The 12848-nt window shown below is 33.6% G+C and overlaps 1 protein-coding gene across 6 annotated transcripts; it reads left to right on the top strand.

The window, feature by feature from the left end:
• The first annotated feature begins 2822 nt into the window (after positions 1-2822).
• LOC131018086 (uncharacterized) lies at positions 2823-5948 on the top strand. Of its 6 annotated transcripts, none has more exons than XR_009100021.1 (3): positions 2823-3466; positions 3546-3600; positions 5691-5948. XR_009100021.1 is itself a non-coding variant. In XM_057946816.1 (3 exons), the coding sequence occupies exons 1-3, from the start codon at positions 3011-3013 to the stop codon at positions 3984-3986; spliced, it is 696 nt and encodes a 231-aa protein (XP_057802799.1). In that variant the 5' UTR covers positions 2823-3010; the 3' UTR covers positions 3987-4693. The 6 variants fall into 6 exon arrangements, 1 of the variants encoding a protein (XP_057802799.1); XR_009100023.1 differs by having other exon boundaries at positions 2823-3311; positions 3393-3600; XR_009100024.1 differs by lacking the exon at positions 5691-5948 and adding an exon at positions 3800-4693.
• Positions 5949-12848: the final 6900 nt, after the last annotated feature.

Consider the following 12848-nt stretch of genomic DNA (forward strand, 5'->3'; position numbering starts at 1 on the left):
TCAAGATAGGAGGAATGATGCAGTTCAGAGCAGAGCTCAGGATGCAGAGCAGAGCCGAGTTTCAGAGGCTGCACAGAGTGAAGATCCGATACACGTGCCCGTTGGTCCGGTGACGAGAGCTAGAGCCAAGACGTTCAAAGCTAATTTAATAACGTTGGTGGAAGAAATCTGGAGGCAAGAGCTGAAATGACCAATTGGAAAAGGACCGACAGATCAAAGCTCAAAAGTAGTAAATCTTATTACTTACAGAGCAGAGCCCAACAGCAGAGCAGACACACCAAGCAGAGCAGAGCTGCAGAGCAGCACAGCAGAGAAGAGCTGCAGAGCAGAGTGGAGCTACATAGCAGAGCTAACATGCAGACCAGAGCTAACCTGCAGAGCAGAGTAGATCTGCAGAGCAGAGCTAACCTGCAGAGCAGAGCAAATCAGCAGAGCAGAGCTGAACGACAGAGCAGAGCTAACCTGCAGAGCAGAGCAAATCAGCAGAGCAAAGCTGAATGTCAGAGCTGAAGTTCAGAGCGCGAGCGTCAGAGCTGGAATAGAATGTGATGCTTCGGGCTGCGACAGGTTGGGGGATGAGCTTGTGAAGAAGAAGGGGGGGTGGGGGGCGTGTTCTATGTTAGAGCCTTTACATGTTTGCTGATAGCCTTTTTTTAATTTTTTTTATATTTCTTAAAGTAAGGTTAAAAAGGTAATTTGCTAATTTAATTTATTTTTTAAAAAATTTGTTAATTTAATCTTAAGTTATGTATTGTCTATCAAACTAAAAAATTAGTTATCTCAAGGATTTTATCTAAACTAGCAAACACCTATAAAATATTAATAATCTTACTCAATCTATATTATTTATCTAAGTTTTATTTATCATCCCTTATCTTATTACAACTATCAAACACTATGTTTGGGAGCCTCGTTGAGATAAACGAAGATAGATAAAATTCAAAAATTCAAAATATGTATCGTAGATAAAGTGAGATTAGTATGATGTCCTAGTGTTTGGTAAATAAGATTAAAATATTGATACTATGAATTAGTTGTTTGGTAACTAGATTAAAATCTAAATTAAATAAATAAATTGCCACATTAATCGTAAATTAAATTAATTGACAAGTTTAAATTGAAAAAAGAAAAAAGAAAAAGAAAAAAAAACTCGTCCTTCTTTCTTTTGAACACGTCTTCTCCTCAACCCCCCATTTCCCTACCCTCACCCCCCCCCGAAATTCTTTCTTCCCGCTGAACCCATCGTCTCTTTCTCTTTCATTGAAATTGGACAGAGACTTTTGCTGAAGTCCACCAAAGCCAATTTTGTTCTTCTATTTGCTGTCATTATTGACTTCAACGAACTCCAATTTGTTGATTCATCTTCATTCGCTAATAACTTTGTCAGTTTGCCTTTCTTCCAATTTTCAAGTTTTCACCTTAACTCTGAAACAAGCATTTAATACCATTTTCTTCTTTCTCTGGATGCCGCCCCCCGTCATTCCCTCCCCCAACCTTAAACCACCCAAAACACAAATGAACACACAAATAGAAGGCACGCACACACACACAAAATGATGAATTCACAATTTGAATGCTTACTCCAATTATCTTTTTATTGTAAATGCTTGATGCGATTCATCGCGATGAAAAATAAAGGTAAGAGGACAAATCAATTTTTTTATCTGAGTTACTATTCAAAATTCTAGTAGCTATCGGACCCTTCAAACTCGATCTCTTATAGAAAGAGAAACAATAATTTCACCGTGTGCCGAACTCTTATCTCGGACCTTCTTATTACCCATCCTGTATGCTAAATACTTGGTTATGTCTTGATATGTTCTTTATCATGGTCTTATCTTGCCTACCAAACAAGGGTTTGGCTTAGTGGATGTGATAGACAAGATTGATAGGATTTAAAGGTGATTAAATAATTCATCTAATCTTAGGGTAATAAATAATTACTCAATTGAATTAATGCGGACCAAGATAACTCTTACAGGGACAATCATGCAAACCATACACTTGATTAAGTGTGATTATATTATCAATCATCCCTTATCACTTAAATCAAACGCCTCCTTGGATAACTCCTCCAACTCCATAGGTTCATACTCCATCCCTTATTTTAAAGTCATGTTTTTTTGTCAATCACACAACCTTAGAATATCTCAAAGATATGAAGAATTCATTGTTACAAAATAATATTTTGTTTACTTCCTTTCGGAATAACAAGTAATATTTGTCTAAATCCAAATACAATTTTCTTCCCACCAAAAGGGGTGTATGCTTGGATTTTAAATAAATAAAAACACCCTGAGGGGTGAGGGGTTAGGCGGACCCCTACTCGGTAAATAACTATGATGACCCGCTCTTTTTATTATATTTAAATCCAGTGATGCGATAATTATTTATCGTTGCATCTTTCAGTAAATGAAACTCAGTTATTATTTGTGATATAAACTCAGCTTATGATCCTGAATTATATTATTGAGGGCAGAATTATTTGTTTATCAGTATGTTTTTTTTTTTCGCGTGAGGAAGACCGCAATATGAATTATTGAGCCGATCAATAATTATTGTTTCAAAGATATAACTGACTTAGCAAAGTTTTTTTTTTCGCGTGAGGAAGACCGCGATATGAATTATTGAGCGGATCAATAATTATTGTTTCAAAGATATACCGCGATATGAATTATTGAGCCGATCAATAATTATTGTTTCAAAGATATAACTGACTTAACAAAGTCATGTTATTAATCGAGATGAAACTGTTGTTCTATTTAATTATTTTTGGCTACTTGAGTAGTGAAATTGTTCCAACTAAGAAGCGAATTAAATCTGCAGATTTAATTTAGTATGTTGCAGTTTATCAATTTTAGCAAGACCAAGTAGCAGACAGATACAGAAATACAACGTTTAGTAATTCGAAACCAGTATTTTTAGTACAAACCGTGGGTTTTACTTGGCTATTGCCTATCTTCTACAAAAAAAAAAAGAAAAAAAGGAAGAAAAGTCAAAAAGGGAAGGGATGTGTGCTGCAGAGGTAACATCTCCTGCACTCCTTTCCCCACTTGCAACTGCACTCCCTCGTCCCCTGCAGAAGAAGCCGACCACCCTCTCTGCACCCCATCTTTTTAACCCTCGACAAAGAAGACTTCCAGCCACCCTATCTCTGCTCATCTTGCTAGCATACTCAAGTATGCAGCAACCAATTTCTTCTATTAGTATCAACTCCCACCAGCATTGCAATACTCACCCACACCTCATTTTCACCAAGAAAAAAAAAAATCGAAGAACAGTCCCAGCTTGTTTCTGCCAAAGCTCTCAAAGTAAGGCTTGGCTTCAATGCTTTCTTTTCCCTTTATTAGTTCACCTGCAATTATTGAGACAACAACACCAATTTATTTCAGTTCCAGTTCATTCAACACACCATAACGGAAAAGCAAGAGAAATCACTCATTCACTCTTTGCCAGAAACTTTAAAGTAAAAGTTAGCTTTGATTCGTCATCTCCTATCAATTTCAACTTGTATTTATTAAAAGGAACAAGTTCGATCTTTTCAGTGAAGTTATATCATATTCCATTCAACTCCAACAGCAACCAACACAAACATTCAAGGTATTATTGTTCTCTCAGATATTCAATCCAGTTTGCATTCAAATATTCAAATTGCATAATCATGTTCCACCATTACATCAGACAGTCCACGTTATGAACAACAATAGAAAGACTTATGTGTATTACCACTGCACTCTAGAATAGCAATCATGAGAACTCCCACCCTTAGAAAACATTGAATAGAATTGAGAGTGTGCAGACTTAGCTTTAGGGAGAAGGGCCAATTGCCTGTTCAGACGAGCCCAAGGGAACGGCGAACCCCTACTGCCGGAACGGAGAAGGAAGGCGGCGAACTCTCGTCGTCTCGCCTGCATCAGAATAGCAGCAACTGCGGCCAGACGCCGGAGCAAGGACAGACGGCGGAGGCAACCTCCGACATAGAGTAGGGCTCGATCTGGGGTTCTGCGTGTGGAGTAAAGAAGAAAGAGGACGACGCCGGGGTAGACGCGTCGACAGCCGACGCTGGCCGGAGCAGGCGGAAGCTGAACGGCCGGAGAAGGAGAAGCCGACCGGAGTTGAGAGGGAAAGGCCGATCGGATTTTGAGAGAGAGAACTGAGTTTGAAACTTCAGGGGAGATTTAGGGCTTTTTGCTTCCCCTTTCATGGTAGAGACGAGAAGAGAGGCGGGCACGACCGGCGCCGACTGATTCGCCGGATTCTGGAGCCGCGACGGCGGACTCCTCGACTGAGGGCGGTGCGAGAGAGAGAGAAGGTAAGGAGGCAGACCGGTACCAGGGTCCGGAGCAGCGGCCGCTCGACGGATGTAGCAGACGCCGACCGGAGCAGGAGGCGGCGAGACTTCCTAACGGAAGTGGCCGAGAGGTTCTCTGTGACAAGAGAAGGAGCCGAGCATCGTTTTTTAGAACAGAGAGAAACCGAGAGTTGTTGAGGGAGAGAAATTGGGCTTTTACCCTTTATTTGTGTATTTGGGCCTCACCCTTTTTAATTCTTTTGGGCCAAGCTTTGGGCTTTTAAATACTTAGTGTTTGGACTTGTATTTAATTTGTTCTGGGCCAGCGCCTTATTTTAATTGCTATGGGCTTGGTATTTTAATTGGGCCGATTTTAATTTAGTGGAATGAGCTTGATGATTATTTTGTTGGGTTTTTCATTATTCTATTCACGCCCACTTTCAGTTAATTAATTATTAGACCGCCTTATGTTGAGCCTTTTAATTATTTGAACTCATAATATTATTTCTATCCCTATTCATTAAGCCTGATTAATTATTGCGAGTTACTAAGTGAATGTTCGATTTAGCTAATTTTCCCTAATCGATTAAATAGGGCGAGATTTGTTAATTATCAAGTGGGTTAGAACACCCTAAGATGGCAGATTAATTTTAGTTAATTATTCGGCTTCATGAGACGAGACTTAGTTTTTGTTTAATTCGATAGCCATGATTAACAATAGAATTTCCCCGACTATTATCTCAGAATAATAGTTCACGCATACGAGATTCATGCATAGTTAATTTACGCATTCTCATTTATTTGAGAATTTTCCCTCGATTTAAGTCTTACATTATTTTCTCGGATTAAAGGTCGAGCGCAAGAATAAGAGCTAGTCAAAGAGTCACTAATCTGTAGCAAAGCTTTGCTATCAGGTGGATTTACTTTTATATATATCAAACGAGTTTAATGTTACATTTAAGTAAGTTACTGAGAATTATTTTAAATATTGTCTTGCCATAAATGTTTAAATTTTGGTATGATATCTATCTGCAATTATATAATCGAATTCGGGTCCCGAGCAGTTGATAGCTATCCTGCCAGGACTAGTGTATACGTGTGACCATGAGTCATCGAGCGGGTAGACCGGTCAGGTGTCCGTTGAGATGTGGCCACCTCTTCGGCACGCAGTTCCAGATATGATAGATTACGAGAGAAGTTAGTCTAATCAGACGAACTATAAGAATCACAAACGAATTTAGTAAGCTTGGGCCTATTTAGCTAAAACTCCCTTGTTGTACTGTTTATGATGGCATGACAATTTATAGTTTTAAGAAGCATGTTTATGTTTATACTTAGGCATACGTGCCCCCACTGAGTACTTTTGTACTCAGCCCTGCATATATTTCTAAATGTGCAGGTTGAACAGTGGCCGGTGGTGATGAAGTGACGAGCGGGATTGCTTTTGTCGTAGTTATATGTATCAATGAACTCTTAAGTACATGTCTTCACACATGTAATCAGAACCCTATTCCGCTGCGTACTCAAAGAATCTTATGTTATTTTGATTAAGTCGGAGCTATCCGAACTTACTAGTTTATTTGAGTCATTGTGATTAAACCTTCGTTATATTATAAATGTTTCCTTCGTTATCAATTATTAAGTACGATTCGTTATTATTTATTCACCCCTTTCTATCTCTGCTCCTAATGTCCCTCCCTTAGTCATGGTTTCCCGGTTTAATTATCCTTAATTAAGTCCAGTCGTGACAATAACAAATCAACTAGTGCCTCATACATGACGATGTCCAAAAGTGACAACGCCTAACGAAGCAAAGTAGGACAAGATATAATCAAGAGTATTAAGAACATACATAGACATAGCCCAAACGTTCAAAAGATAAAGGCCAAAACATCACTCAAATAAAGAAGAACAATTAAGAACTAACTAGTATAATAAAAATAAAATCTGAAGTTAGGATAACCAATCTTGTCCATCCTAACCAGAGCAAAAAAAAAATACTCCCTCCGTCCACCAAAAAAACTCCTACTTGCCCTTAAATATTTGTCCACGAAAAAAACTCCTACTCTGTTTTTTGGACAATTATACCCTCCCTTGCTTTTAAGATTACAACACCTTTACCTATTGGCCCCACTTTACTCTACCATTACTTATGTAATTAGACTCCCCTAAACTTATTATTAGTATTAGTATTATTATTATTATTATTATTATTATTATTATTATTATTATTATTATTATTATTATTATTATTATATTATTATTATTATTATCCTTATTATTGTTATTATTATTATTATTATTATTATTATTATTATATTATTATTATTGTTATTGTTATTGTTATTGTTATTATTATTATTATTGTTGTTGTTGTTGTTATTATTATTATTATTATTATTATTATTATTATTATTATTATTATTATTATTATTATATTATTATCCTTATTATTACTATTATTGTAATTATTATTATTATTAGTGTATATTATATATTATATATTATTATTATTATTATATTATTATTATTATTGTAATTATTATTGTTATTATTATTGTAATTATTATTGTTATTATTATTGTAATTATTATCCTTATTATTGTTATTATTATTATCCTTATTATATTATTATTATTATTGTTATTATATTATTATTATCCTTATTGTTATTATTATTATTATTATTATTATTATTATTATTAGTTTATTATTATATTATATTATTGTAATGATTATTATTATTATTATTGTAATGATTATTATTATTATTATTATTATTATTATTATTATTTATTATTATATTATTATTGTATTATCCTTATTATTGTTATTATTATTATTATTGTTATTATATATTATTATTATTATTATTATATTATTATTATTATTATTGTATTATTATGTATTATTATTATTGTTATTATATTATTATTGTTATTATGTTGTTATTATTATTATTATTATTGTTGTTGTTGTTATTATTATTGTTATATTATTATTATTATTGTATTATTATTATTATTATTATTATTATTATTATTATTATTGTTATTGTTATTATTATTATTATTATTATTATTATTATTATTGTTGTTGTTGTTGTTATTATTATTATTATTATTATTATTATTATTGTTATTATTATTATTATTGTTATTATTATTATTATTATTATCCTTATTGTTGTTATTATTATTATTATTATTATTATCCTTATTGTTATTATTATTATTATTATTATTATTATTATTATTATTATTATTATTGTAATTGTTATTATTATTATTATTATTATTGTTATTATTGTTGTTATTATTATTATTATTATTATTATTATTATTATTATTATTATTATTATTATTATTATTATTATTATTATTATTATTATCAAATAGCTAGTGAAAGATTAGTAAAAGTAATCACAATACATAAACACTACCCTTTTAGTCTTTTACACCACCTTTACACCACCTTTTTCAGCTTTCTTAGTCTCCGTGCCGAACCCCAAATGGGAGTTTTTTTGGTGGACGGAGGGAGTAACATTTATCAGTATACTGATCAAAGATAGTGAAAATCGGGGTTTGATGCCCTCTACTTGCCATGAAATCTGTAGGTCGGTTCCCCTCTTTACGTATATGAGTGAAACGAACTTGCAAAAGCTGAAGAATTTGTTTAATTTGAGCGACTGTATGACGAACACTAGCTAGACCATGCTGCCCAATAGACATAAGAGTAATGACGGCAGCAGTATCCATCTCGACCTAAACGTGTGTGGAAAAATCCATAGCCAATCTGAGACCAAAAAAAGCAGAATACTCGGTTTTGAAGTTGGAAGCAACAAAAAGATGTGTACATAAAGCAATCGATAAATCCCATAACATATGCGCTTTCGCAGCAACTTTCTCCTCCAGCGTCTGAAATTTCAGCGTATAGTAACCTTTCCCCATGGGCATAAGGTGCCAAAGAGAACCAATCTTCTAGAGAGTTTGCAGTTTGACTTTTAAATCTCGAGTTTATCTCGGCTTGTCCCCCTTGTTCAACAGCAACCTACCGATCAAAGCATGCTTGAACTTGTTAAGTTGAAAGAGCTGTAGATCCCGAGGGATCACCAGCGTACCCTGATCACCATGTCGTACCGGACGGAGGGCTTGGTATTTATGTGCCGGTATATCCGGCTGCCTAGTAACCTTTGGTGCAATAACCCTAGCATAGAAAGGAGCAGTAATCCTAGGGTTTTCAGAAGTCTTGTGTGCTACTGCAGAAGGTACAGGACGTGTAGCAGGATCCTCCGAGTTCGGATGTTTGGATGGAACAGTGAACGCGCAGAAGGCTTGCTTATCAGTTCCATTCTGCGGCATATTTTCGAAGTTAGTAGAAACCACAGGGAGGTTAAGGGCGCTTTTATCCGGCGAGCGTTGTAACGGCTGGGCAGACGACATCACCGGCAAACAACGACGGCAACAAAATAAAAAAACTAGGGTTAGGGTTTGTGTACCGAGCGTGAGAGAGAGAGACGTCATACTTTTTTTCTTACTATTTTATCTTCATCTATGAAGCATGCAAAAGTCATAGGGGACGGCTAGAATAAAAACATATTTTTTTTTTGTATAAAATAGGAATAGTTTTCAGCACTTAGATCATCAAGATCTACGGTTAATTCATCACCTTGTTGGATGAATTCAGGTCCTGAGTTTGAATCTCAAATGTAGCGAAAATTTTATTTTTCGCAATTCACACAGTTACACAGTCAATTCATACGTGTTCTACATAGAATTCATACATTTTAATTCGTTTATAGTTTATACTTTTTTGGTAATAATTTTTACACTACAAATAATGTGGCCCCCCACACACCTTTACCACTTTTACACTACAATCTTAAATCTCGTGCCGAAAAGAAGCGCACCGCTTTCGTTGGGACGGAGGGAGTATAAACTATAAAAAATTGAATTTTTTTTTTACAAATTTGATTTTTTCACAAATCTGAAAAAGGAAAAAAAATTGGTTTGAGGGGGTGGGACAGTGGTCAAAAAATCAGTTTTGTGAAAAAATAAAAAAAAATAAAAAATTTTTGCTTGGGGAGGTGGGGGTGGGGTGGCGAAAATACCAGAATTTGTAAAATTAAAAAAAAAAATTGGCTTGAGGGGTTGGGGTGAGATGGGGGGTGGTGTGGGGTGCGGTAGTGAAAATACATAATTTGTAAAAGTGTAATGCATTTTTCTGTTCAAAGTTATGCATTTTTGTGTCCAACTTTATGCATTTTTGTGTGAAATTATATGCATGTAAAACATGTCAGTTTTTGCAGGTTGGGGGTGGGGGTGGGGGTGGGGGTGGGGTGGGTCAGTGGTGAAAATTTCATATTTTTGGAAAAGTGCAATGCATTTTTTGTACAATTTAATGCATTTGTGTGTGTTCTGTTATGCATTTTTATATGAAACTTTATGCATGAAAAACATGTTTTCCCATAAAATCTAAAAAAAATCAACAAAGAATATATATATAAAAAATATTTTCATTTTTTTTAATATTCGAAAATAATTTTTCGATTTTACCCCTCTATAGATTTTGCCTTGGAAGCTCCTTGACACGTGTCACAATCTTGATGTGACACATGCCACAAATGTGTGGTCAAGATTTGGTTTGGTCCTACGTACTAGGTTAAGCAATAGTTCTATGGGAACCCAACCCTATATATATATATATGTAGGGAGAGGTTCAAATAAGAACCACTAATAAAATAAGAACAGATAACCATTTTAAGCCATTCGATCATCAAGATCTACGGTGGATGCATCATCTTGGTGGATGGATGCAGATGCTGGGTTCGAATCCTGAAGGGAGCAAAAAAATTATTTTTTTTGGATGCATTAATTTGTATAGCAGATGCAGTAATTTTATTGGTTCTTATGTTCTCACGATAATTGTGGTTCTCACTATAACCGCACCCTATATATATATATATATATATATATATATATATATATATATATATATATACTCTCTCGTCCACAAAAATGAGTTCCTTTTCATTTTTGAAAACTATCTATGAATTGTGGGTCCTATTCCTCACTCACAATACTACTAGTTATCATTATAAACACTATATTTTGAATGAGATCATTTCTCCATTCACAATCTAATAACTAATTTTATTAAACCTCGTGCTGCCTCTTACGATGACTATGTGGACGGAGAGAATATATGTAATCAAATATTTTTGAATGCCAAATCGAATTTACTCCCTTCGTCCCCCAAATAACTTACTAGGAGGGAAGGGCACGTGTTTTAAGACAAAGTTGTGGAGTGTGTTAGAAGTGGTGGAAAAAATGTTATAATTAGTATTGGAAGTTATGAAAAAGTGTTATAATTAGTATTGAGAGTGGTGAAAAAGTGAAAAGTAAGAAAAAATGGAGTATTATTAGTGGTGAGGTAGTGTTCCAAATGTATAGGAAGTTATTTGGGGATGGTTCAAAAAGGAAAGATAAGAAGTTATTTGAGGAATGGAGGGAGTATGATTTTTAAATCGTATTTGATAATTAATCGAATAAAAAATATTTTTAGTTGTATTCAAATCATAAAGTTTCGTATTCAATTTATAAAATTTGAATCAAATAGCGAAACGGACCAAAATTATTTAATTCGTTTACATCCCTACTTGTAAGTTCGCATAATCTAGTTTGTAAGCGTGTATTATTCGCATTTCGTATAAAGATAAATATGAACTTAAATGCTCATTTTGATATGTTTAAATGCCAGTCTTTGTAATTAGTTCAAGATACCCAACTACGTCGTGTAGTATATTGACTAATCAAATCTTGTACACATTTTAGACATCTATCTCCATAATAATTTGAGGACAATCAACGATCGTGTCAAATTTTAAAATAATTGAAAATTTGTGCATTTCATATAAAATTCCAGAATTAAAAGAAAAAAGTTATGTATTATCCATATGAAAATTAAGTAGTTTTATAACTATACACATACCCCTAAAACACGCAATATTATTTCGAGAATAACATTGCTGACAAATGTTCTTTAGTCAAATAACTTACAGAATGACATCGATTCTTTTGTCACCTAAAACCAAGCTTAATATTAAGAGGTGTTTGGCTAAGCTTATTTTAAAGAGATTATAAGTTTTTGGAGCTTATAAGATGTTTCAAAAGTTTATAAAATGTAATTTTTAAAAGCTTATATAAAATATAATTTTTAAAAGCTTATAAGTTGTCAAAGTGTTTGAATAATTGAGCTTATAAGTTAGAGGGAGATTTTTTTGCTATAGAGAGAAAATCGAAAAGAAATGAAATTAAATGATTAATGATGAAAATAATAAATTATAGTTGAAAAATATTTGTAAAATGATTGTTGCGTATGAGATTCTAAAAAAATAAGTTGGGGTAGAGGAACTTATTTTTTGAGGAGCTTATAAGCTCTTGGAACTTATTTTTGGAGCTTATAAGCTATTTAGGAGGTTATTTTGATAAACAATTTGAAGGAACTTATAAGCTGTTTAGGGGTTTTATAAGCTGCCAAACACCCTCTAAATAATGTCTAACTTAAACTTATTATTGTCGTTACGAGCAATAATAATTTCAGACATGCTTTCCATCCCTAATTGCGAGTCGCAATAATGCAAGAATTTAAGGGGAAGGTGGAAGAAGAGCAATATCGTTTGGTGTAGTGGATCCAATATTTCAAGGCTGGGTCAAATTGGCTTTGAAATTTGAATTATTATTTGTTTTTAATAAACCTCGAATCTGCCTAACTAACTGTTTGGTCTTTTGGCTACGGAGGAAAAAAACAATATTGCAACGTGGGTACACTATCGTGAGTAGACAACGAAACGCGTTCTACGCCTCAACTTTTGTGATTATTTTCCCATTTTTATTTCTCTATGCTCCCTTCCTCTTGCCAAAACTGCGTCTAGCAAATTACAATATGGCCCTCCATGTGCAAACACCAGCTTATTTATCCCGACTCGTCATTTTTGGTAAGTTAATTTGTCCTTAGTCATTGTAATGTTGTAAATGGTCCATGTACCCACTACATGCTTGATGCCACCATAACATATAATCCCTTCGTCCATAAAAAAATTATTATATTATAAATCATATGAATTATAATAAAATTATAAATTTTAAATATGAGTGGAGTTGGGTGAATCTTATTATTACAAATAAAAATGATAATTTTTCACAGACGAACTGAAAAGAAAATTATGACAATTTTTATATGAATGGATAGAGTAATGTTTCTAGGAGTCATTTTAATATAAGATCTGTGATTAACGACTTAAGCTGTGTTTACTTTGATGGATAAATTTATTCATGAAAAAAGATGGATAACAAAAATTTATGTCTTAAAATGTCTCATTTCTTTTTCAACATTTGACACAAAAAAGATGCTCATCATTTTTTCTTCCTTATTTTCACTTCAAGGATGGATAATATTATCCATCCATTGTTGATTGGATAATATTATCCATCCTTGAAGTGAAAATAAGGAAGGAAAAATGATGATCATCTCTTTTGTGTCAAATATTGGAAAAGAA

Source organism: Salvia miltiorrhiza, chromosome 3 (assembly GCF_028751815.1).
Source record: "Salvia miltiorrhiza cultivar Shanhuang (shh) chromosome 3, IMPLAD_Smil_shh, whole genome shotgun sequence".
Lineage (NCBI taxonomy): Eukaryota > Viridiplantae > Streptophyta > Magnoliopsida > Lamiales > Lamiaceae > Salvia > Salvia miltiorrhiza.

Coding starts and splice junctions, on each gene's coding strand:
- LOC131018086 (XM_057946816.1), top strand. CDS start 3,011: ATGTGTGCTGCAGAGGTAACATCTCCTGCACTCCTTTCCCCACTTGCA. Junction 3,312..3,392: donor TTTCTGCCAAAGCTCTCAAA/GTAAGGCTTGGC, acceptor AATTTATTTCAG/TTCCAGTTCATTCAACACAC. Junction 3,601..3,799: donor AACCAACACAAACATTCAAG/GTATTATTGTTC, acceptor GAGAGTGTGCAG/ACTTAGCTTTAGGGAGAAGG.